This window comes from Stenella coeruleoalba (genome assembly GCF_951394435.1).
Source record: "Stenella coeruleoalba genome assembly, chromosome: 16".
NCBI lineage: Eukaryota > Metazoa > Chordata > Mammalia > Artiodactyla > Delphinidae > Stenella > Stenella coeruleoalba.
The window spans coordinates 11477562-11504965 of record NC_137162.1 but is presented as its reverse complement, the minus strand read 5'-3'; the positions used below and the strand labels follow the sequence as shown (position 1 = coordinate 11504965).

Sequence of the window (27404 nt, the reverse complement as noted above, 5' to 3'; positions counted from 1 at the left end):
ATACTTTGAACTGCAAGGGAAAAAATACAAAGAAAACCACCCTTAGACACCTTGTAGTAAAACTGATGAAAACTAAAGACAAAGAAAACATCCTAAAGCAGCCAGAGAAAAACCACACATTAAATTCAAGGGCATTCAATCAGCCTTGATAGGAACAATGGAAGCTGGAAGACAGTGGAATGCTGTCTTCAAAGTGCCTGTCTAGAATTTTATACCTTCAAAAATTAAGGAAAAAAAGACATTTTGAGCCAAACAAAGAATTTGTCATCAGCAGTATCTGCACTAAAAGAAATACTAAGAATTCTTCAGGTAAAAGGAACATAATTCCAGATGGGAGTGTGGAGTTGTAGGAAGGAGTGAAGGTCAGTAGAAAGAGTAAATGTGTTGGTAAATTTAAATAAAGTTGGCTTTATATGAGGTTTAAAATTAACGCAGAATGAAAACACACAACAATAATAGTAACAATAGTGAGCTAGAAAGGGCTGGTGTTCTAAGGTCCTTTCACTGTCCAGGAACTGGCAAAAATACTAATTTACATTAGGCTTTTGTAAGTTAGGGCTCGTATTATCAGACCCTACAATATAACCACTAATAGCATAATAAAAGATTGTAAAAACCTAATAAAGGGGGAAATGGAATAATAATAATTTTAACACTTAATAATCCAAAAGAAGGCAAGAAAAGAAAGCATGTAGAACAGGTGGGACAAATGGTAAGACGGTAGAATGATTCTTAAGTTTACCAACAATTACATTACATACAAATGGACTTAGTACTCAGTTAAAAAACAAAGCTTTTCATAATGGAAAAACAATAAAATTCATCTACAAGCTGCTTTTAAGACAAATACCTTAGGTATATGTGTATGTATATAGAATGGTCCAAAGTAAAAGGATAGAAAAAAAAGAGAAACCAAGCAAATGCTAACCTACTGAAAAATAATGTGTCTATCCCAATATCAAAACAGACTTTAAGACAAGAAGCATAAAAAAGATATACATTTCAAAAATAGCAAAAGTTCAAGTCACCAGAAAGATATAGCAATTTTAAATTTGTACACACCTAAGCCTTAAAATATAAAAAGGGCAATGAGTCATTTGCCTTAAACTTATTAGTTAGACTGTCAACTTGAAACGGCAGAGAAACATATGAGTATTCTTATTATCAGCTTGACACAGAAGAAAGGAAAGGTGAGCCAACTATAATCCCCTTTCCTAATTCTCTTTTTTCCTTCTTACCGACACATCTCCATTCTCTGATTCATCTGGTGCAAATGCAGACTCCGAGCATTTATTAGAGTCGTAATCTACAGACGCTCTTCAAGAATTTAAATATTTGTTACTTGAATATTATGTTACAACTTCGGAGTATGTAGTAACCACCTGGGTTAGTATTTATTGGCATGCGGATATAATTATAAATTCTATTGTGCTGATTTCGAGTGTTAAGGCAGCAGGGTTCTCTCTGCTTTGTCATTTCCCAGCTTCTCCTGTTGGACACTCCAGGTGACGTGGACCTAGGAGAGGTGAAGGAAGTGCTTTGTCCTCAGGAATATAGTCTGCAGGATTGGGACAAGCTAAAGGAGGAAAACATATGAGAGTCATTATCAGATCCACCTTCTTTTTTATTTTTGCCTTTGGTCGTAACGTGAATGTTTATAGAGAGACACAGAGAAACTGGAAAGTGTCCAAAAGAGCAGTGAAAACAGAACCTTTGTATGCTACAAAAGTAAATAAATAAGTTTTTTTTTCTCTAAAAGAATTAAGTCTTAAAAAAAAATCCCATTGAACCAGTTCAAATCAGAACCAGTCTTTGGAAAAGGTGAGCCAGAAGAAAAATATCAGAAAAGCAAAATCATTTTCACGCAAATATTTCATTCACTTCAAGTGTCTGGCCCACAGAATACGTACTGCCTATGTATTTCTATCACTAGGGGCTCTTTTAGTTGAATCTCACTTAACCTGTTTGCCAGATTAACCAACATGCCTTACTGCCTCTGCAGAGTCTGTTGGTAGATGCATTGGATGCTCTGAAGGCCGGGGGAGACTGGGTAGGAAGCCCTCTCCCTTCTGGTGGATTGTGTTTATTTCCAATCCTGTTCATACTTGTTTTACTCGATATTGTAATTACATAGTTAAATAAGCCCATCAACTATGAGTATTGATACAAAAAGAAAGACTTCCTGTTTCTATGAAGGCTAAATTGAATGCTTTGGAAAGACTAGATAAAGCTGTGTTGCATCAGAAGAAAAAAAAAATGGTAAATTACCCCACCAAATACTTATTAGGGGCTCATTCTCAAAGAATGTGGGAATTTAGTTCCCCGACCAGGGATCATCGAACCAGTGCCCCATGTAATGGAAGCGCAGAGTCCTAACTACTGGACCACCAGGAAATTCCCTAAATTATGTATGTTTAAAAGGTCATTGTTAAACTCTCAAGTAAGATTAAAAGGACTAATGCCAACAATGGTAACCAATTGCTCTCCTAGTCTCTGCTAGTCTCCTTATATGAGAGAACTCACAAGGTGGGGTTTGGATTAGATTTAAAGAATTGCCATGGAGTGGGGAACAATGGTCAAAGGGAACATTAATTGTATATGTAATGTTTACATTTTTAAACAAATGGAATGTATTCCTTTATTTCCTATCGAATTAACATTAATAAAAATGAAAAGGATTGCTAGACGTTCATTGTTGGATCAAATGCTTATCTTTTCTATATGTCAGTAGGATGGATAGTCATGTTGAGAAATATGTAAGATGCAGTACTTCCTAGAGGTGAGGTCACGAGTAGGGAGAAAAGAGTTTCATCCAATTTTAGGAAAAAAAAAATTTTTTTTTTAAATGAAAATCTTTATCCTGCCATTACTTATCCTCTTTTAACTGAGTCAGTTATTGTATAGGGCAAGCAATTGAATCTTTTCCAGGACTATTGTTTTAGTTTGCCCTAACTGGTCATGGTTTTCAAGATAATCACTTCCTAATCAGTTTTATTATCTTGCTGGGGAAGTCAGATTTTCCTGTCTGTCTTTTCCTGAAGGAGTCAGGGTTACAAAATTGACCTTTTTTCCCATTGTAAAATGTTTAAAAAGTTGAAAAAATATCTTTATGCTGAAAGACCTTGCTAGACTAAATTACCTTTGACACATGGTTGTACCGCATATCCAGAGTTCAGTGTGGCAGCTTTAATTGAGCCAAGTTTCTTCTGCTGGTGGGTGATATAAATTAATGCGGTAACCTGCATTTGTGCTTTTAAAAACTTTATTACAAAACTATGCCTGACTGGATACTGGGATTGCTAAACAGTAGTGATGCTATATATCAATACTTTTACATTTTTCTTGGCTTAAAGCACAAACTAGAGAAAATATATTTGGATCATTTAACCCTGTAACTAACATGCTCATTCTTGCCGAACTTCCAGGCTTCTATGTCTTTATTATTGTGTTTTGTTTCACCTAAGGCAAAATAATTACAGGAATACATATTGCTATTTCTCATGAGGTTTTTTTTTTTTTTTTTTTTTTTTTTTCTCATGAGGTTTTTTGTTTGTTTTGTTTTGTTTTCTAGGGGCAGCCTAGAAATATCTTAGTGTCCAATTCAAATTTTTCATTTTCTTTCCATTATGATTTTAATGTTCCTTTGAACACTATTTCAAATACCTGTGTCTCTGTGTTTGACAGGAAATACACTTTTTAGTTTTTTTCATTTATTTATTTATTTATGGCTGCGTTGGGTCCTCATTGCTGAGTGCAGGCTTTCTCTAGTTGCGGTGAGCGGGGGCTACTCTTCCTTGTGGCGCACGGGCTTCTCATTGCGGTGGCTTCTCTTGTTGCAAAGCACGGGTTCTAGGTGCGTGGGCTTCAGTAGTTGTGGCTCACGGGCTCTAGAGTGCAGGCTCAGTAGTTGTGGTGCATGGGCTCAGTTGCTCCATGGCATGTGAGAATGTTCTCGGACCAGGGCTCGAACCCGTGTCCCCTGCCTTGGCAGGCGGATTCTTAATCACTGCGCCACCAGGGAAGCCCACTTTTTAGTTTTTTACTCTCTGCTGTGGTAGATAAGACTCCTAACAAGTTCTTTTGTTCTTTAGAAGGAGTTTGTTTTTTAAAAAATGATTGAGACGTAGTTCACACACCATAAAATTCACTCTTAAATTACAATTCAATGGTGTTTAGTATCATCATAAGGTTGTACAACCATCACCACTATCTAATTCCAGGACATTTTCATCATCCCACCTTACTTAGACTATAACTAGTAAATATCGATTTCCTTATCTATCTTACCCTTAGTTTTTTCATTTTGATCAGTGTGTAAGACTGAAAACAGTAAGACAGGAAACTGTATATTAAAAGACTTATGAGATTTTAACCCAGTGCAATTTGTAGAGCTGGTTGGAAGTCAACTACAAAAAGACATTTTTATTCATGGTCCCCACACTCCCAGCGTCTAAATTATTTCAAAGCAGATTCCAGATGTTTTTCTGCAGATACTTCAGTATGTATTTCAACACTAATTATTGACACACCATGCTTTCCCCCTCTTTATTATCATTTACTAGATGCCCATATTTACATGGGTCTGCGTCTGTCTTCTCTGTTCTTTTCTAGTATTCATTTGTCCATTCTTGTACTGGCACCACATTGTTTTATTTACCATAGGTTTATCATATGTTTTGCTACCTGGTAAACATTAGCTTTTAGTAATAATAACAGGAATTATAAAAATTATTTAGTCCTCATAGATACTCTCTGAAATAGGTGGTTTTATCCCATTCTACAGATGAGAAAACCAAGAATTGGAGCAGTTAAGTATTAAGCTGAAGTACATGACAAATAAATAAGGCAGCTAAAATTTGAGTCTGAGTTCTGACCTCAAAGTCCAGAACACTGAGGCTTCTCTGAAAAGGGAAAGCTACTGTTTACAAAATTTTTTCTCTTTTGTTTGAGATCATTTACATGGTATTTTCTCAGATTTAGTATTCATTATAATCCCTCAGGCATATTGAACTTAAGTCTGTAATTTTTTTTATAGAAGCACCTCAGTTTTTCAGTTTCTGTGTATGAGTTTAGCTAGCTAAACTCTAAAAATATGCGTATTTTATTTTTAAATGTATTTGAGTTTGTAAGTTGAATTTCAGTATTGACAATACCAATGTTTTTGTGGAAAAAAGCATGCCTTTCGTTTCCCAAGTGAGTCTATGTGTGGGGTAAAACCTCTGTGTTTGAAATTTAGTATTTTTATATTTTTGGTACTATACCATTAGATGGCTTATTGGAAAGACATTTATTACATTTGATTGTGCACATTGTGTTTTTGTCATTGCTGTAATTTCTTAAAATCGCAATTCTTAATGTTAATATGAAAGCAAGAAGGCATAAACTGGGAAGAGGGCTTCCTAATGTTGGCTTGTCTGATCATCTGCCAACACTAAATTGTTCAGTGTAAAATAGAAATTATTCCTGTGAGGTTAAGAGACCTGTGGTAAGAATTTCTTTTTATTCAGCAGACTGTATTAGCATTCAACAGTTTATTATGTATTATGTGCTTTATTTATTTTGTGTTAGGTTTATTGTGTGTTAGGTGCTTGGTAACCTTAATCTGTGCCTGACGTACTTCCCAGCACATGGTAGGTCCTTGGTTAAAGTTTAATGATATTAATGAAATGACCTGCAAAAGCCTTGAAACTTTGAAGTAGATTTCTACCCTATTTTATAAAGAACTATGAAACGTTTCCAAATTCTTGCATTTATGAAATGCTTTAAGCACATCTCCAGAGCACTTTCCCTCAAATGAGAGTTGACTAATATTTGGGGGAAAAATGGGGGAAATTAAAATACTATATATCTTTTAAAAATATTTTTTCATAAGGGGAATATATATCCATCATGCTATTTTTCTATAGTAAGAAATTCCTGAAACACTGTTTCAATTATTTTTATTTTTGGTACTAATTAGGTAGTATTTTTAAAGGGTGTAGAGTCTCATAAAATGAAAAATTGCTTTTGGATGCTGTCTTTCATAGACCATTTCTCAGTTAAATAGAAATCTTTTGTGAGAAGTAGAAATTTGGATTGGAAAGATAACTATTGGGCCTCTAAGTGTTTTCTTTCCTTTCTTTCTTGTAATTATTAAATACTTCTTTCATTTGTTTTACACCCCTCCCCCACTTTCTTCAATATATTTACTTATTTGCTCAGTCCTAGTGTACACATAAAGTAGTTTTGGAATTGCTAACTCATACTCTTCTGAAAAATAATTCACTAACCAGAGTACAATATTGTATACAGTTCTTTTTGTCTTTATCCTTGCAAAATATTGTTTTCCAAAGTTATTTAGATTAGTTTATTTCTTCCTTATCTCCTACATTATGGTTACGTTTTCCATTTGTAACAGAGTTGGGTTACTCTTTGCATTTTGTTTTGGGTTCCCTTCACATTCTGGTTAATTTGAACTACTTGTTTTTGAGGGGATGTGAAACATTACCATGATTCTAAGAGTCAGAACTACGTGAAAGGGTATACTTGGAGAGATGTCATCCCCCTGATCCCTTTTATGCCATTCCTGTTTTCTCTTCCTTCCATGTCATTTCCACCTACTCCTTGTTCAGTAACCAATCTCATTAATTTCTAATTTCTCTTTCCTCTTTTTTTTGTACAAATGAGCAGATATGTGCATATTTTCTCATCTTTCTTACAGAAAGGGTGGCACACTCTAGATACTCTTTTGTGCTTCAATTTAATACTATATCTTATTATGTAATACCCTTATTGTATATTAATAATATCCAGTTTATCCCCTTAATGTATCGAGGAATCACTTCTTAGCAGTTTACAGAATGCTTTTTTACAGCTGCATAGTACTCTACTGCATAGATGTGCCATAGTTTATTCAGCCATTCTCCTATGTCTGGGCATTCTAGTTGTTTCCAGTATTTTACAGTTGTAAACTGCTGCAATGAATAGATTTGAGTATGTGTACTTTTGTGTTGTTGAGGTGTGTCTTCAAGGTAAATTCACAAGAGTGGGATTGCTAGGTTCAAAGGTAAGTGTGTATGTTTTATTATTAGTTATCACAAAATTTCCCTCCAGAAAAGTTGTGTGCATTTGTATTCCCACCAGCACTAGGAGAGTGCCTGGTTTCCACAGCCTGGCCAGCGAATGTGCTGTCATACTTTTTTATTATCCCCAAGCTGATGGGTGAGAATGATATTGCAACATTTTAATTTACATCTCCATTGAAAATCTTTTCATACATTTAAGGGTCATTTTTGTATCTTTGTTGTGCTCTAAAAGGTACCAGTCCACAGCCTGTTAGGAACCGGGCCACGCAACAGGGTGAGCGGGGCGGGGAGGAGGGGGGAGCAGGTAAAGCTTCATCTGCCGCTCCCCATCGCTTGCATTACTGCTTGAACCATTGCTCGCGTTGCTACCTGAACCATCCCCCCCACCGCTCACATTACCACCTGAACCACACCCCAACCCGCCTCGGCCGTGGAAAAATTGTCTTCCACGAAACCGGTCCCTGGTGCCTAAAAGGTTGGGGACCGCTGCTTTAAAGGGTTGTATCTTTTGCACACTGTGTTTGATTATTCACCTTCAGCTTGCCAGGACAGTACCACTTTATAGAAGCCAGACATTAAATATGACTTTTCTCTTTCAGATCTACCATGGTGGCTTATTTTAATTCGGCAGAAAGCTTTGGTGGGCAAACTTCCAGGAGACCATGAGGTCTGTAAAGTTACCAAAATTGCTGTGCTATCACTTTCTGAAATGGAACCTCAGGATCTTGAGCTAGAGGTAAGGTAAAGTCTCAGGAAATTTTATGGAAACTTGATATAGATGTAATGGCAACTATGGGGATTTGGTTTAATAGACCAGAATCATAGAGTTTTAGAGCTGGATAATATCTTTAGAGTAATTTAATCCTGTGGTTTTTAAGTCTCACTTTGGTAGTGGAACCTTTGTTTTAAAATCTGTGAAATCCAGTATATAAAATGAATAGAAGCCAGAGCTGCTTTTGTTGAGGTAGTGATAGGAGAAGAGGGGTTCCTTGGGGCCCTGCCTACTTGGCTTCTGCTGGAAGCCACCTTCTGTTTCTAGGGATCCCTAAGACTGCACAGCACAGTTCAAAAACTGGTTTGGGGTAGGGGAAGTCAAGGTGAGATTTAACTTTTATTATATCTTTTATCTATATTTCTTGAAATTTCTCTCAGGCTATATTTCTCTTGTAGTTTTTTTTTCATTTCTCATTTTATTGATTTGAGTGCTCTCCCTCTTTTTCTTGATGAGTCTGGCTAATGGTTTATCCATTTTGTTTATCTTCTCAAAGAACGAGCTTTTAGTTTTATTGATCTTTGCTATTGTTTTATTTCTATTTCACTTATTTCTGCTCTGTTCTTTATGATTTCTTTCCTTCTGCTAACTTTTGGTTTTGTTTGTTCTTCTTTCTCTAGTTCCTTTAGGTGTAAGGTTAGATTGTTTATTTGAGATTCTTCTTGTTTCTTGAGGTAGGCTTGTATAGCTCTAAACTTCCCTCTTAGAACTGCTTTTGCTGCATCCCATAGGTTTTGGATCGTTGTGTTTTCATTGTCATTTGTCTCTAGGTATTTTTTGATTTCCTCTTTGATTTCTTCAGTGATCTCTTGGTTATTTAGTAACGTATTGTTTAGCCTCCATGTGTTGGTGTTTTTTATGTTTTTTTCCCTGTAATTCATTTCTAATCTCATAGCGTTGTGGTCAGAAAAGATGCTTGATATGATTTTAGTTCTCTTGAATTTACCGTGGCTTGATTTGTGACCCAAGATGTGATCTATCCTGGAGGATGTTCTGTGTGCAGTTGAGAAGAAAGTGTAATCTGCTGTTTTTGGATGGAAGGTTCTATAAATATCAATTAAATCTGTCTGGTCTGTTGTGTCATTTAAAGCTTGTGTTTCCATATTAATTTTCTGTTTGGATGATCTGTCCATTGGTGTAAGTGAGGTGTTAAAGTCCCCCATTATTATTGTGTTACTGTCGATTTCCTCTTTTATAGCTGTTAGCAGTTGCCTTATGTATTGAGGTGCTCCTATGTTGGGTGCATATATATTTATAATTGTTATATCTTCTTGGATTGATCCCTTGATCATTATGTAGTGTCCTTCCTTGTCTCTTGTAACATTCTTTATTTTAAAGTCTATTTTATCTGATATGAGTACTGCTACTCCAGCTTTCTTTTGATTTCCATTTGCATGGAATATCTTTTTCCATCCCCTCACTTTCAGTCTGTATGTGTCCCTAGGTCTGAAGTGGGTCTCTTGTAGACAGCATATAGATGGGTCTTGTTTTTGTATCCATTCAGCCAGTCTATGTCTTTTGGTTGGAGCATTTAATCCATTCATGTTTAAGGTAATTATCGATATGAATGTTCCTATGACCATTTTCTTAATTGTTTTGGGTTTGTTTTTGTAGGTCCTTTTCTTCTCTTCTGCTTCCCACTTAGAGAAGTTCCTTTAGCACTTGTAGAGCTGGTTTGGTGGTGCTGAATTCTTTTAGCTTTTGCTTGTCTGTAAAGCTTTTGATTTCTCCATTGAATCTGAATGAGATCCTTGCTGGGTAGAGTAATCTTGGTTGTAGGTTCTTCCCTTTCATCACTTTAAGTATATCATGCCACTGCCTTCTGGCTTGTAGAGTTTCTGCTGAGAAATCAGCTGTTAACCTTATGGGAGTTCCCTTGTATGTTATGTGTCGTTTTCCCCTTGCTGCTTTCAATAATTTTTCTTTGTCGTTAATTTTTGCCAGTTTGATTACTATATGTCTCGGCGGGTTTCTCCTTGGGTTTATCCTGTATGGAACTCTCTGCACTTCCTGGACTTGGGTGGCTATTTCCTTTCCCATGTGAGGGAAGTTTTCGACTATAATCTCTTCAAATATTTTCTCGGGTCCTTTCTCTCTCTCTTCTCCTGGGACCCCTATAATGCGAATGTTGTTGCGTTTAATGTTGTCCCAGAGGTCTCTTAGGCTGTCTTCAGTTCTTTTCATTCTTTTTTCTTTATTCTGTTCCGCAGCAGTGAATTCCACCATTCTGTCTTGCAGGTCACTTATCCGTTCTTCTGCCTCAGTTATTCTGCTATTGACTCCTTCTAGTGTAGTTTTCATTTCAGATATTGTATTGTTCATCTCTGTTTGTTTGTTCTTTAATTCTTCTAGGTCTTTGTTAAACATCTCTTGCATCTTCTCGATCTTTGCCTCCATTCTTTTTCCGAGGTCCTCTATCATCTTCACTATCATTATTCTGAATTCTTTTTTCTGGAAGGTTGCCTATCTCCACTTCATTTAGTTGTTTTTCTGGGGTTTTATCTTTTTCCTTCATCTGGTATATAGCCCTCTGCCTTTTCATCTTGTCTGTCTTTCTGTGAATGTGGTTTTTGTTCCACAGGCTGCAAGATTGTAGTTCTTCTTGCTTCTGCTGTCTGCCCTCTGGTGGATGAGGCTATCTGAGAGGCTTGTGCAGGTTTCCTGATGGGAGGGACTCTTTTTTCTTTTTTTTTTTTGAAGAAAGAAAAACCACTGATCTTGTAAGACTTTTTCATTTTCCAAGAGGAAATCAAGCCTTCAAATACAGTGACTTAGGGCCAAGATAATGAGATTGCCCAGGGCCAATGTTTGTCTCCACACTGTGCCTGCCACCGCCTGGCTGAAGTAACCCATGAAAGCATTTGTATCATGCCTGCTGTCAGTGTGGGGATGTGGCATCTAGGGATGTCATCACTCTGTCATAGTCCTAGCCTATTCTGGTCACTGTGTGATGTGCCAGACAGGCCCTGAGGGTTAAATGGATTATCATATTTAATCCTTTGGACTATCCTATAAAGTAGGCACTGTTACAGTCCATGTTGTACAGGTGAAGAAAGAAGGCTTGGAGAGGAGATAATCACACCTGGACTCAGGCCGTTTGGTCCTGTATCACTCTGCTGACCTTGCCTCCCTGTTACCTGAATAGCAGGTAACAGGTAACATAGTTCCCACTACCCCACAGCTCAAATACGTGTTTTTCTAAGGTGAGTTGTTAGGAAGAAAGTTTGGGGACAGGGTTAAATTGTTTAAAAAAATAAGTACAGAGATACCTCAGAGACATTGTGGGTTTAATTCCAGACCACTGCAATAAAGCAAATATCATAATAACATGATTCACATGAATCTTTTTGTTTCTCAAGCATATAAAAGTTATGTTTATACTGTGGTCTATTAAGTGTGCAAGGACATTATGCCTAAAAAATAATGTACATACCTTAATTTTAAAATACCATTGCTAGAAAAATGCTAACCACCATCTCAGTTTTCGGTGAGTCAATATTTTTGCAATAACATCAAAGGTCACTGATCACAGATCACTATAACAAATATAATAATGATGAGAAAGTTTGAAATTGTGAAAATTAACAAAATGTGGCACAGAGACATGAATTAAGCAAATGCTGTTGGAAAATCCTGCCAATAGACTTGTTTGATGTAAGGTTGCCACAAACCTTTAATTTGTTTAAAAAAAAAAAAAAAGAAAAAATATCTGCGAAGCACGGTAAAATGGGTATGCCTGTGACAATACAGTTATTTTTATGCTGGAAGTTTGACAATCTAATTTTAAGAAACAAGCATTAAAATGAACTTAGGAGGACATTGATATTCTATTTGTTGCAAGTATCAAAAAGAGATTAGAGTACTTCTTATTTCCTTTAATTGGTACTAGAGATGGAATACTAATACTATTGCTGATCTGAGACAAGTACCTTAGGTGGCAATTGGGCCTATTAAAAACAGGTATTGGCAGGTTTTGTTTGCATTTTATTTTAGTGAAGAACAGCCAGACTAAAAAAATTGTGTCAGTTTGCTAAGCTAATAAACTTGTGTCCTTTGGATGACTGCTGACAAATTGAAAGGTCAGTGTGGCTTCTTGTCACCAGCCTTTGCCTTGAGGGCGAGCACCCCTTGGGCAGCATGCTGGTTTGAGCATTAAGCCTGGGGGCCCTGACAGTTAGAGTTAGAGCAAGAAACAGCTTATCCAGCACCTTGGTCACCTGCTAGTCATCAGTTTGTACATCTAGTACTCCCAACCCTGGGGAAATGAGCTGTCCTCATCGGAGAACTGGAGCTGGACTTTTCAGGGAGGTTTTCTTATGCCCTTTGTGGCCACCAATCCGTAACATTTGAGATTAGTAGCTGACTATTGTGTAAATGGCAGGGGTGGAGGGGGAGGAATCTTTAGGAAATAATATTTAATGGAATTTTAAGACACAAAAATGTGAATATGATGAAAGCTTTTAAAATGTCTTTATTCTGAAGATCTTTCCTTTTCTCTCTTGATACTCTTAAGTGAATGAGATTATCTTCAAATACAGGTGAAAATGAGATATGGCCCCACATAGCTGAGTATTTTTACAGCACAGTTGAACAGTCTGAGCTATGGCATTTGCCAGGGTACTAAAAGTTAAGAGTTGGAAATATGTAATGACCCTTGCTAATTAAGGGTAACCGTGATTATAGATAAAGTATTTCCAGATCCCATTTTAGTGATAGTTTGGCATGCCTTTCTCTCAAGAGAATAGAATTTTAGAAATTTGCATTTAAGCCTTTTTTCCCTTTCCTTTAATCCTATTTTATGGTAATGGAGCTTTACAGTGAACAATAGGAGGAAGGGAAAGAACAGCTATGTTGAAAATCACAAACTGTTTGCTTATTTTCTGACACATTAATTTAAATCTTTGGTATCTTTAATTCAATTTCCGTATAACTCCAGTTAAAAGGTGCATTTAGAAGCATGGTAATTTTTTTTTAACATCTTTATTGGAGTATAATTGCTTTACAATGGTGTGTTAGTTTCTACTTTATAACTAAGTGAATCAGTTATACATATACATATGTTCCCATATCTCTTCCCTCTTGCGTCTCCCTCCCTATCCCACCCCCCCTAGGTGGTCACAATTAACCGAGCTGATCTCCCTGTGCTATGCGGCTGCTTCCCACTAGCTATCTATTTTACGTTTGGTAGTGTATATATGTCCATGCCACTCTCTCACTTCGTCCCAGCTTACCCTTCCCCCTCCCCATGTCCTCAAGTCCATTCTGTACGTCTGTGTCTTTATTTCTGTCCTGCCCCTAGGTTCTTGAGAACAATTTTTTTGTTTTTAGATTCCATATATATGTGTTAGCATACAGTATTTGTTTTTCTCTTTCTGACTTACTTCACTTTGTATGACAGACTCTAAGTCCATCCACCTCACTACAAATAACTCAGTTTCGTTTCTTTTTATGGCTGAGTAATAGTCCATTGTATGTATGTGCCACATCTTCTTTATCCATTCATCTGTCAATGGACACTTAGGTTGCTTCCATGTCCTGGCTATTGTAAATAGAGCTGCAATGAACATTGTGGTACATGACTCTTTTTTTAAATTTTATTTACTTTTTTATACAGCAGGTCCTTATTAGTCATCAATTTTATACACATCAGTGTATACATGTCAACCCCAATCTCCCAATTCATCACACCACCAGCCCCACCCCGCCGCTGCTTTCCCCCCTTGGTGTCCATACGTTTGTTCTCTACATCTGTGTCTCAATTTCTGCCCTGCAAACCGGTTCATTTGTATGACTTTTCTAGGTTCCACATATATGCTTTACTATACGATATTTGTTTTTCTCTTTCTGACTTACTTTGCTCTGTATGACAGTCTCTAGATTCATCCATGTCTCTACAAATGACCCAATTTCATTCCGTTTTATGGCTGAGTAATATTCCATTGTACATATGTACCACATCTTCTTTATCGATTCATCTGTCGATGGGCATTTAGGTTGCTTCTGTGACCTGGCTATTGTAAATAGTTCTGCAGTGAACATTGGGGTGCATGTGTCTTTTTAAATTATGGTTTTCTTTGGGTATATGCCCAGTAGTGGGATTGCTGGATGATATGGTAATTCTATTTTTAGTTTCTTAAGGAACCTCCATACTGTTCTCCAGAGTGGCTGTATCAATTTACATTCCCACCAACAGTGCAAGAGGGTTCCCTTTTCTCCACACCCTCTCCAGCATTTATTGTTTGTAGATTTTCTGATGATGCCCATTCTGACTGGTGTGAGGTGATACCTCATTGTAGTTTTGATTTGCATTTCTCTAATAATTAGTGATGTTGAGAATCTTTTCATGTGCTTCTTGGCCATCTGTGTGTCTTCTTTGGAGAAATGTCTATTTAGGTCTTCTGCCCATTTTTGGATTGGGTTGTTTGTTTTTTTAATATTGAGCTGCATGAACTGTTTATATATTTTGGAGATTAATCCTTTGTCTATTGATTTGTTTGCAAATATTTTCTCCCATTCTGAGGGTTGTCTTCATTTTGTTTGTAGTTTCCTTTGCTTGGCAAAAGCTTTTAAGTTTCATTAGGTCCCATTTGTTTATTTTTGTTTTTATTTCCATTACTCTAGGAGGTGGATCAGAAAAGATCTTGCTGTGATTTATGTCAAAGTGTTCTTCCTATGTTTTCCTCTGAGAGTTTTATAGTGTCCGGTCTTACATTTAGGTCTCTAATCCATTTTGAGTTTATTTTTGTGTATGGTATTAGGGAGTGTTCTAATTTCATTCTTTTACATGTAGCTGTCCAGTTTTCCCAGCACCACTTATTGAAGAGACTGTCTTTTCTCCATTGTATCTCCTTGCCTCCTTTGTCATAGATTAGTTGACCATAGGTGCATGGGTTTGTCTCTGGACTTTCTTTCCTGTTGCATTTATCTGTATTTCTGTTTTTGTGCCAGTACCATATTGTCTTGATTACTGTAGCTTTGTAGTATAGCCTGAAGTCAGGGAATCTGTTCCTCCAGCTCTGTTTTTATCTCTCAAGACTGCTTTGGCTATTCAGGGTCTTTTGTGTCTCCATACAAATTTTAAGATTTTTTTGTTCTAGTTCTATAAAAAATGCCATTGGTAATTTGATAGGGATTGCATTGAATTGTAGATTGCTTTGGGTAATATAGTCATTTTCACAATATTGATTCTTCCAATCCAAGAACATGGTATATCTCTCCATCTGTTTGTATCATCTTTAATTTCTTTCATCAGTGTCTTATAGTTTTCTGCATACAGGTCTTTTGTCTCTGTAGGTAGGTTTATTCCTAGGTATTTTATTCTTTTTGTTGCAGTGGTAAATGGGAGTGTTTCCTTAATTTCTCTTAAGATTTTTCATCATTAGTGTATAGGAATGCAAGAGATTTCTGTGCATTAATTTTGTATCCTGCTACTTTACCAAATTCATTGATTACTTCTAGTAGTTTTCTGGTAGCAACTTTAGGATTCTCTGTGTATAGTATCATGTCATCTGCAAACAGTGACAGCTTTACTTCTTCTTTTCTGATTTGGATTCCTTTTATTTCTTTTCTTCTCTGATTGCTGTGGCTAAAACTTCCAAAACTATATTGAATAATAGTGGTGAGAGTGGACAACCTTGTCTTGTTCCATCTTAGTGGAAATGGTTTCAGTTTTCACCATTGAGAACGATGTTCGCTGTGGGCTTGTCATATATGGCCTTTATTATGTTGAGGTAGGTTCCCTCTATGCCTACTTTCTGGAGGTTTTTTTTTTTTTTTTAATCATAAATGTGTATTGAATTTTGTCAAAAGCTTTTTCTGCATCTATTGAGATTATCATATGGTTTCTCCTTCAGTTTGTTAATATGGTGTATCAAATTGATTTGCATATATTGAAGAATCCTTGCATTCCTGGGATAAACCCCACTTGATCACGGTGTATGATCCTTTTAATGTGCTGTTGGATTCTGTTGCTAGTGTTTTGTTGAGGATTTTTGCATCTGTTTTCATCAGTGATATTGGCCTGTAGTTTTCTTTCTTTGTGACATCTTTGTCTGGTTTTGGTATCAGGGTGATGGTGGCCTTGTAGAATGAGTTTGGGAGTGTTCCTCCCTCTGCTGTATTTTGGAAGAGTTTGAGAAGGATCGGTGTTAGCTCTTCTGTAAATGTTTGATAGAATTCGCCTGTTAAGCCATCTGGTCCTGGACTTTTGTTTGTTGGAAGATTTTTAATCACAGTCTCAATTTCAGTGCTTGTGATTGGTCTGTTTATATTTTCTGTTTCTTCCTGGTTCAGTTTCAGGAGGTTGTGCTTTTCTAAGAATTTATCCATTTCTTCCAGGTTGTCCATTTTATTGGCATATAGTTGCTTGTAGTAATCTCTCATGATCCTTTATATTTCTGCAGGGTCAGTTGTTACTTCTCCTTTTTCATTTCTAATTCTGTTGATTTGAGTCTTCTCCCTTTTTTTCTTGATGAGTCTGGCTAATGGTTTATCCATTTTGTTTATCTTCTCAAAGAACCAGCTTTTAGTTTTATTGATCTTTGCTATTGTTTTCTTTGTTTCTATTTCACTTATTTCTGTTCTGATCTTTATGATTTCTTCCTTCTGCTAACTTTGGTTTTTTTGTTCTTCTTTCTATGATTGCTTTAGGTGTAAGTTAGGTTGTTTATCTGAGATGTTCTTGTTTCTTTTTTTTTTAATCTTTTCAATGTCTGTTTATTGTGTAGTGATATACTTTTATTTTTTTTATTTTTATTTTTTAACATCTGTATTGGGGTATAATTGCTTTACAATGGTGTGTTAGTTTCTGCTTTATAACAAAGTGAATCAGTTATACATATATATATGTTCCCATATCTCTCCCCTCTTGCATCTCCCTCCCTCCCACCCTCCCTAGAGATGTTCTTGTTTCTTGAGGTAGGATTGTATTGCTATAAACTTCCCTCTTAGAACTGCTTTTGCTGCATCCCATAGGATTTGGATTGTCGTGTTTTCATTGTCATTTGTTTCTGGGTATTTTTTGACTTCCTCTTTGATTTCCTCAGTGATCTCTTGGTTATTTAGTAACGTATTGTTTAGCCTCCATATGTTTGTATTTTTTACAGATTTTTTCCTATAATTGGTATCTAGTGTGATAGCGTTGTGGTCAGAAAAGATACATGATACGATTTCAATTTTCTTAAATTTACCAAGGCTTGGTTTGTGATCCAAGATATGATCTATCCTGGAGAATGTTCCATGAGCACTTGAGAAGAAAGTGTATTCTGTTGTTTTTGGATGGAATGTCCTATAAATATCAATTAAGTCCATCTTGTTTAATGTGTCATTCAAGGCTTGTGCTTCCTTATTTATTTTCATTTTGGATGATCTGTCCATTGGTGAAAGTGGGGTGCTAAAGTCCCCTACTATTTTTGTGTTACTGTTGATTTCCCCTTTTATGGCTGTTAGCATTTTTCTTATGTATTGAGGTGCTCCTATGTTGGGTGCATACATATTTACAATTGTTATATCTTCTTCTTGGATTGATCCCTTGGTCATTATGTAGTGTCCTTCTTTGTCTCTTGTTATAGTCTTTATTTTAAAGTTTGTTTTCTCTGATATGAAGATTGCTACTCCAGCTTTCTTTTGATTTCCATTTGCATGGAATATCTTTTTCCATCCCCTCACTTTCATTCTGTATGTGTCCCTAGGTCTGAAGTGGGTCTCTTATAGACAGCATATAGATGGGTCTTGTTTTTGTATCCATTCAGCCAGTCTGTGTCTTTTGGTTGGAGCATTTAATCCATTTACATTTAAGGTAATTATCGAGATGTATGTTCCTATTACCATTTTTTAAATTGTTTTGGGTTTGTCATTGTAGGTCTTTTCCTTGTGTTTCCTCCCTAGGGAGGTTCCTTTAGCATTTGTTGTAAAGCTGGTTTGGTGCTGGTGAATTCTCTTAGCTTTTCCTCATCTGTAAAGGTTTTAATTTCTTCATCAAATCTGAATGAGATCCTTCCTGGGTAGAGTAATCTTGGTTGTAGGTTGTTCCCTTTCATCACTTTAAGTATGTCCTGCTACTCCCTTCTGGCTTGCAGAGTTTCTGCTGAAAGATCAGCTGTTAACCTTATGGGGATTCCCTTGTATGTTATTTGTTGTGTTTCCCTTGCTGCTTTTAATATTTTTTCTTTGTGTTTAATTTTTGATAGTTTGATTAATATGTGTCTTGGCATTTTTCTCCTTGGATCTATCCTGTATGGGACTCTCTGTGCTTGCTGGACTTCATTGATTCTTTCCTTTCCCATATCAGGGAGCTTTCAACTATAATCTCTTCAAATATTTTCTCAGTCCCTTTCTTTTTCTCCTCTTCTTCTGGGACCCCTATAGTGCGAATTTTGGTGCATTTAATGTTGTCCCAGAGGTCTCTACGACTGTCCTCAATTCTTTTCATTCTTTTTTCTTTATTCTGCTCTGCAGTAGTTATTTCCACTATTTTGTCTTCCAGATCACTTATCCATTCTTCTGCCTCAGTTATTCTGCTATTGATTCTTTCTAGCGAATTTTTAATTTCATTCATTGTGTTGTTCATCATTGTTTGTTTGCTGTTTAGTTCTTCTGGGTCCTTGTTAAACGTTTCTTGTATTTTCTCCATTCTGTTTCCAAGATTTTGGATTGTCTTTACTATCATTACTCTGAATCCTTTTTCAGGTAGAGTGCCTATTTCCTCTTTGTTTGGTCTGGTGAGTTTTTACCTTGCTCCTTCATCTGCTGTGTGTTTTCTCTGTCTTCTCATTTTGCTTAACTTACTGTGTCTGGGGTCTGCTTTTCACAGGCTGCAGGTTCATAGTTCCCGCTGTTTTGGTGTCTGCCCTCAGTGGCTAAGGTTGGTTCAGTGGGCTCTGTAGGCTTCCTGGTGGAGTGGACTAGTGCCTGTGTTCTGGTGGAGGAGGCTGGATCTTGTCTTTCTGGTGGGCAAGACCACGTCCAGTGGTGTGTTTTGGGGTGTCTGTGACCTTATTATGATTTTAGGCAGCCTCTCTGCTAATGGGTGGGGTTGTGTTCCTGTCTTGTTAGTTGTTTGGCATAGGGTGTCCAGTACTGTAGCTTGCTGGTCGTTGAGTGGAGCTGGGTCTTAGTATTGAGATGGAGATCTCTGGGAGAGCTTTCACCGTTTGATATTACATGGAGCCAGGAGGTCTCTGGTGGACCAGTGTCTTGAACTCAGCTCTCCCACCTCAGAGTCACAGGCCTGACACCTGGCCGGAGCACCAAGACCCTGTCAGCCACACGATTCTTTTGGGAAGTCTGAGGTCTTCTGCCAGTGTTCAGTAGGTGTTCTATAGGAAGTGTTCCACATGTAGTTGTATTTCTGATATATTTGTGGAGAGGAAGGTGATCTCCACATCTTACTCCTCCACCATCTTGAAGGTCCCCCCAGCCCCCCAATTGACTTTTTGCTTTAGTTATATGGCTTGTTTGCCAGTTTTAAAAATAATTTTTATAGTATACAGTTTACTCATTTAAAGCACATAATTTCAGTGGTTTTTAGTATATTCACAGTTTTTTAACTGTCATCATCACCACAATTAATGTTAGAACATTTTCATCGCTCTAAAAATAACCCTGCACTCATTAGTAGTCACTCATTTCCCCCCAAACCCCAGGCAAATCCTAGGCAACCATTAATCTACTTTCTTTCTCTGTAAATTTGCCTATTCTGAATATTTCTGATAAATGGAATCATAAAATATGTGGCCTTTTGTGACTGGCTTCTTTTATTTAGCACCATGTTTTCAAGGTTCGTGCTTGTTGTAGCATGTGTCAACACTTAATTCCTTTTTATTCCATTGTATACCACATTTTATTTATCCATTCATCAGTTGATGGACATTTAGGTTGTTTTCACTTTGGGGCTGTTATGAGTAATACTGCTGTGAACATTGTGTACAAGTTTTTGGGTGGACATTTGTTTTCGTTTCTCTTGGGAGAAAGAGAAATTCCATACCTAGGAATGGAATTGCTGGGTCATATAGTAACTGTGTCTAACCTCTTGAGGACCTGCCAGACTGTTTTTCAAAGCAATGTGCCATTAAAGGAAAAAAAAAAAGATCTAGGGACTTCCCTGGCAGTCTAGTTAGTGGTTAAGGCTCTGCACTTCCACTGCAGTGGGTGCGGGTTTGATCCCTGGTTGGGGAACTAAGATCCCACATGCCATGCAGCATGGCCAAAAAAAAAAAGATCTATACAAGGGTATGAAGAATCTGTGGGTTTCAAATAAATGAGAACATAGATGTTCTTTCTTTTGAAAAAACATCCTTTAAAGTTTTATAGGCTTATGTTCCATATCTGCATATCTTATTTGCTGTATCTCGTTGCCTTAATAGATAACTGTATCATTTTCCATATTTGGTTTCCCATTAGACATCTGTTTAAAATTTTAGCTCCAGATGGACATAGATAGCTACCAACCTTTAAAGTAAAATCATTTAGTTTCCTTTTCCTATACAGCAGCAACAACATCAGCCCTTAATCTTGGTTGTGAAATGTAAGTTGCTAGAGTAGTAGAAAAACTAGGGGAGCACTGTGGCGCTTGCAGTGGTGCTTTTCTTTTTGAGATGGTGTGTATCGATGTTGTGAGAAGTGCCTAAGCACATATTACACAGGACTGGCTGGGCCTCTGGAAAAGGGAAGGTGATCCTACTGTCCACACTGTATGTTGTAATCCCTAGAGCTCTGTCTAAACAAAACATCTTAAGACTGGAAGGGATCCCAAGAAGTAGTTTTCTGTATTCCTGTTTCTGGGTAGGCCTGAATTTAACCTATTTTAAAAGATAGTGGTCTATACTTTCTTTTCTAAAGTTAACTTTATATATGGAAGATTTTTAAATATTCATTGAAAATGTTTTATGTTTAAAGTATTTTAAATTTCTATTTAGAAAAGTCAGTTTTAAGAGACAGAGACAGACTTCTGGATAAGATGGTGTGGTGACTTTGTGCTTTGTAATGCAGATCACAATCCTTATCTGAAATCTTTGAGGCTGTATTTGTTTTAGAATTCAGGTTTGGGGGGCTTTCTAAAAGGTTATTCCATGTACTTGATATATGCGCAGTGAGTCTGGGACATTACCCTACAATTTTACACATTCAAACTTCTTAAAGAATCATATGAATATTCATTCTAAGGAAGGTAAATGATGACTATAAATTGCCTCATATCAGTTCAGGGATTATTTTGTCATTAGATGAGCTTGTAGCAAACTTTTAAAAACTTTCAGGTTTCAGAGTTTTTTGGATTTTGGAGTTAAGGGATATTGGGCCTATACCAACTCTGTTTCAAGCCCAGGAAGAGGATAGATTAAAAAAAAAAGAGGGCTTCCCTGGTGGCGCAGTGGTTGAGAGTCTGCCTGCCGATGCAGGGGACACGGGTTCGTGCCCTGGTCTGGGAAGATCCCACATGCCGCGGAGCGGCTGGGCCCGTGAGGCATGGCTGCTGAGCCTGTGCGTCCGGAGCCTGTGCTCCGCAACGGGAGAGGCCACAACAGTGAGAGGCCCACATACCGCCAAAAAAAAAAAAGAGAGAGAAAAGAAAAGAAAAACAAGACATTCCCAGGCCTAGAGGGAAACCGCATCTTATCTTCATGGACCATAAACGGAATAGTGGGTCAGACAGAGGCCTTCTAGTTTCTGCATCCATAAGCAGGCAGTGGTGCGTGGAGATTTGGTCCCTACACATTAAAGGGAACTAAAAGGGCTATATTGGAGATGGGTGTCTGGAGCCATGTTCAGTACTTTAAGCCTGGTGCTGGAGTGGGACCCCCCAGTTCGTGAAAGGAGGCTCTTAGGTTATCTGTTCTAAGTGGGATAATTGTGCCGAAAAGAATTCTCTTGTCTGTTAAGCCAGTAGCACCTCCCTTGAGAAACACTGGTCTTGGCAAAAGATAAGGATCTGAATTAACACAATAACAATCAGCATGAAGTAGTTGGGGTTGATAGGAGAGACTTCAGCAGGTAGAATAATGGAAGATGACTCCAAGGTTTCTTGCTTAAGTAATCCAGTGGGTGATGTAGTCATTGCCTGAGATACGGCATACCAGAGAAGGAACAAGATTTGCTAAACAGACGTTGGTCAGGTTTGGAGATGCTGAATTTGAGAGACTAGTGTCTCATTAGTGGGGAGATGTATTTTGGGGTCATGAGCTCAGAGCAAAAGAGTAGAGTTAGAAATGTAGAGTTCAACATAGTGGTAGTTAAAAATGAGGAAAGAGGATGAAATTTTCTTGGCAGAGCATGAAGAATGGGAAGAGAACTAAGGGTGGAACATTGGGAGCCACCATTATCTTTAGAGATAGAGATGCCAACAAAGAAGACAGAGAAGGAACAGTTGGAGGTGGGGGAAGAGCCCAGAGAGACGGGTGTCATAGGGGCCAGGTGACAAGATGGCAGAGAGTGATCATTAATGTCACATTCTTAGACACACATAAGGTTTGTCCTTTTCAGAGCGAGGGGGTCCTTGTTTCACTCTGCCTGAGCAGTTTCATTGGCCTTCACTCTTTGACCTACTCCAACCAGACTATAGTCCTCACAGTTCCAGTGACTGTGACACTGTACCCTGCTCACTCATGGAGATTTCAGGGTTGAGGGTTGGATTTAGAGAAAAGATTCTGGTAAACTTGAACAATGTTAAAAGGTGGTAGGAAAGGGACTATTAGAGAGAGAGGTTGGAACAGAGGAGAGAGGGGGTGAATGATGGGGCAAGGTACTATTAGAGAGAGAGGTTGGAACAGAGGAGAGAGGGGGTGAATGATGGGGCAAGGTCCTGATCCTAGAGGAGACACAGCATTGCAGAGAAAAACAACTCCCGTCCTTCTAGACTGAGGAGAGTGGGTGCAGACTAGGTGTGCTGATGCAAGATTACTTTAGAATAGCTAGATATTTAGAATCATCTTTGATATATTCCTGGGGGAAAGTCTTGCTGGCTTGAATGCTCTTAAGGAATAACTGTGTCTGACAGAGGCATAATATCCTGTTTGAATATTAAAATTGCAACAATCTATAACTAGGTTTAAGGCATGTTTTCAGATCTTTTAAAGAAGGTGTTATTAATATGACTAGATGATTACTAACAAACAATCTGCATAAAAATCACTAGCCGGCAATTGCTCAGTGCCGCAAGCAGCAGCAGCAGCAGGGGGCTAACGGGAGAGCTCCTTTGCTGCCCCAATAATTCCGTACTAACCAAGGCTGGAGGGGTATGAGGTGTATTCATGGAAGAAGGGAAGTGATGGTTTTCTAGGACTACTTTTATGCCCCATGTGTGAATCTGGAGGTTACCACTTACATTTGTAGCGTCAGAGCCCATCCATTCACTTAACAAAGGTTTTTTGAGACCTCCTGTATCAGGTACTGCTAAGGCCCTGGAGATAATATGAGTCAGTAAAACAAGGATCTCTGCTATTATGGAACTTACATCATGGTGGGGGTGCGGCAGACAGTAAACATCAACATAATTATATTATGTCATATGTTGGAAAGTAGTGAACGCTATGGGAAATAAAAGTTGAGTGCAGTAAGGGTGGTGGGTGGAGTGCCCAGGATTGGAGATTATGGTAAGATATCTGAGGAGAGGATGTCTGGGCCGAGAGAACAGCCAGAACACAGGCCCTGAGGTGGCAGTAGTCCTGGCTTGTTGAGGAACAGCAAGGAGGCTGTGACATGGGTGGAGTGGAGCAAGCAAGGGGAGGAGAGCCACAGGAGATGAAGGCAGAGGAGAGAAGATGAGGGTCTAGTTTTGAACATGTTGCGTGTGAGGCACCTGATGGAAATCCAAGTGGAAACGTTGGGATTTGTGATTCTAGAATTTTGGGAAAGAGTGGGGTTGGAAATGTACTGCTGGGAGGGAAGGGTTGGCATGTAGATGGTATTTAAAGCCATGAGACTGGATGAAATCGCTGAGGGAGTGAATGCAGATAGAGAAGGGGGTCAAGGACTGAACCTTGAGGTGCCAAGACATTAAGAAGTCAAATGGTCAGGAAAGAACCAGTAAAAGAGGAAAAAAGTGACCACTGGAAGCCAAGTAAGACAGTGTATCAGAGAAGATGAGGGAGAGATGAACTGTGTCAAATGCTACTGAGCAGTTAAGATAAGGACCAGGAATCCACCACTGCATTTAGCCAAGTAGAGACCATTGGTCACACTGAAGATAAGGTTTCGGTGGAGTGGTGGGGGCCAAAGCCAAGTTGGAGTGGGCTGGAGAGAGAATGGGAGGAGAGGGATTGGAGGCAGTGAGGAGTACAAAGAAGTAGGACCCTAGCTGGCACAGGAGGAGTGTTAGAGGAGAGAAATATCAGTGTGTTTCTGTGCTGGTGGGAATGATCAGGCAGAAAGAGGGGAGAGGAGAGAATTGCTGGAGCAACGTCCATATGCTTGATTCTTGCTCCTTCCCCATTATCTCAAGATCTGGTTAGTTTTGCTTACTTGAAGGGAAATTAAGTTAACTTGGTTTTGGCCGGATGACTGTAGATTTTTTTTACTTCACCTTTGGTTCCCTTGTCTTCACTGGTAGGCCAGGAGGAGTGTAAAGTTTCAATCATGTTTTGAAACCCATGTGAATAGAGTGTTTGGTAGCCATAGCTTTGAAAAGACATAAAACCCGTAAGATTGCAGTACATCCGAATTCTTCATTCAGTTATCAGTCTCCACTTCCAATCTGATAAAACAGGAACAGCCCCCTTCCTTTTTTTAAAAAATTAATTAATTTACTTATTTATTTTTGGCTGCATTGCGTTTTCGTTGTGGTGTGCGGGCTTCTCATTGCGGTGGCTTCTCTTGTTGCGGAGCATGGGCTCTAGGTGTATGGGCTTCAGTAGTTGTGGCATTCAGGCTCAGTAGTTGTGGCGCACGGGCTTAGTTGCTCCGTAGCACATGGGATCCTCTGGGACCAGGGCTCGAATGCGTGTCCCCTGCATTGGCAGGAGGATTCCCAACCACTGTGCCACCAGGGAAGTCCACCCCCTAACTTTTTAAAAAAATTTATAATCAAAACTCGAACCAGGGGACTTCCCTGGTGGTCCAGTGGTTAAGAATCTGTCTTGCAATACAGAGAACGCCAGTTCGATCCCTGGTCGGGGAACTGAGATCCCACATGCCGTGGGGCAACTGAGCCCGGGCGCCACAGCTAGAGAGCCCATACACCACAACTACCGAACCCATGTGCTCTGCAGCCCACGTGCCTGCCACAACTAATGAGCCCGTGCTCTCTGGAGCCTGAGCACCGTAATAAAAAAGATACTGTGTGCCACAACTAAGACCCCAATGCAGCCAAAAACTAAATAAATAAATAAATATTTTTAATAACCCCACAATCTTGAATTAGTTTTTTCTCCTCATTAAGTTTTTTTATCCTGTTTATAATCTAGTAATAGTTATTTTGTAAGTAAGACACTACTAATGATAACCATTTAGTAACTGTTAGCTCTTAACAGGTGTCTACCACTTAGCATAGCAATAAAACCAGTGTATTGAAAAAATGGAATTAGTCTGCATATGGTTAATAGAATCCTTGTGTCCCTTTCAGAATATTTGCTTTGTGTGTTGAGCCACATGAAATTATATGTAAAACGCTTGACTTTAACCAGGTAGTCCTCTGTAGAACCTCTGTGCCCTTCTCTTGTCTTAACACCTTCCCATCCTCTTCATCACCTTTGTTGGTTGGACTGCATATTTCCTGCAGCCCCTACTTTCTGCTTCAAACTTAATCTCTGGACCCAAAGAGTGTGTTTTTATGCTGATTTCATTAGTGTGTGTGACGATAGGAGGCGAGAGAGTGGTTGAAACGTCCAGCTTTTAACATTCTCAATAGAGCAGACTCTTGGCAACTTCTCGCCCAAAACACTCAATTAACTAGCATGAATATTTAGCATATATTGCTCTAAAGAAGTGTGACTAGAGCATAGCATATGTGTATTTTGCACTATTTTTAATCTTTGATGCCAATTTTTAAAGCGTTAATGAATCCCAACCAGAGCATTTTATTCTTCAGTTATATTACATAAGAACTTACTATCATCCTAACCTGAATTTTCTACCCCTAAATCCTAAGTATATCCTGCCCTGTATTCTTTGCTTATCCTCTACTGTAGCTTTCTAATCCTTGAAACCACAGCTGTGTTTTCTAATATCAGTTGTCTGCTGGGTCATTTTACCTGCTCTTGATGTTTTAACCACAGTGCTTGAGGAATAGTGACACTTCTGCACTCACACTTGAACATTAAGCAAGCAGATATTAGTAATAATGAATTCTCTTTCTCCTATTATTTAGCTCTGTAAGAAGCATCATTTTGGAATTAACAAACCAGAGAAGATTATACCATCTCCTGATGACTCAAAGTTTCTACTGAAGACCTTTACGCATATTAAATCCAATGTGTCTGCTCCTAATAAAAAGAAAGTAAGAATTTAATTGCTATGGGCTTGGAATTCATCTTTGATTAGTTTTCAATTGAGGGGTGACTTTCCTGCTAATAAACTTACTTTCAAACTATTTGTCATATTAAAGAACCATCTCTGCGTATCCTTGGGGTTATTTTTTACTTTGCTCCTAGGGAGTTGTGTGGTATCCACACAATGCTTTACATTTAATTCCTGCAGTAATAGTAGATTCATTTCTTACAGGTTAAGGAAAGTAAAGAAAAGGAGAAGTTGGAGAGAAGATTACTTGAGGAGTTGCTGAAGATGTTCATGGACTCAGAATCCTTTTACTATAGCTTGACCTATGACCTGACCAATTCAGTGCAGAGGCAGAGTGCTGGGGAGAAGGACCCCTGTCCTCTCTGGCAAAAGGTACCTCTCACAGCTAGAGCAGGGTTTGCCACCAGAACAATTTATGGACCCGTTTGGCTTCTATAGGAGAACTGAAACAACATGTTTCTGAACTGTTTGTTTTCTACCTTTTCCAGGTTGATGACCGATTTTTTTGGAATAAATACATGATACAAGACCTTACTGAGATTGGTGTGAGTAGTTGTTTCTGAAATATTCTAAGGTAGTTTATAGTTGTTAGGCAAATATTTTTAAGTTGTACTAAAAAATTTTAAATCTCACGTAATGTTTTCCCCTGTAGAATGAGAATCATTTAGCTAGGGAAAACCAGGGCACTACTTTAAATATTCATAGTTCATAATTTGACTATATAGCCACAGGCTTATCTTTTTAGCAGGTTTCCATAGAACAGTCATAATTTAAGGCTGTGGAACTAATATCCATAGAGTTCCTGTAAAAGATATTTTGTTTGTACCCATTGGAAGTGTTGAAGCCCGGTTTTCCTTTAGTGATACCAGTCATTTAATGTTCCTGTTTCCTCATATGGAAATTGGAGTAGACAAATCTCTAAGAACTTTCCAGTACTACAAGTATTCGAATCAGGGAAGACAGGGGGTATGATGAAATTATTGCATGAGGTTCCTTCAGGTTTAATGATTACCTTCTTCCTTTACTCTGTCATGTATATTGGAGAATTATGACTGTCCAAAGACAGTTCATTTATTCGGTCAATCAACCAATATTTATTGAAAGCCTGCCATGTGCCAGTTACT

General features: G+C 38.2%; 1 protein-coding gene across 3 annotated transcripts in view; it reads left to right on the top strand.

Annotated features, from left to right (window-relative positions):
* INPP5F (inositol polyphosphate-5-phosphatase F) overlaps positions 1-27404 on the top strand; it is a 93290-nt gene that overhangs the window by 32626 nt on the left and 33260 nt on the right. For all 3 annotated transcript variants that reach the window (XM_079899539.1, XM_079899540.1, XM_079899541.1), the window contains 4 exons: positions 7664-7800; positions 26132-26260; positions 26485-26652; positions 26769-26825. In XM_079899539.1, the coding sequence (XP_079755665.1) occupies positions 7664-7800; positions 26132-26260; positions 26485-26652; positions 26769-26825 (491 nt within the window). The remainder of the gene's footprint in view (positions 1-7663; positions 7801-26131; positions 26261-26484; positions 26653-26768; positions 26826-27404) is intronic.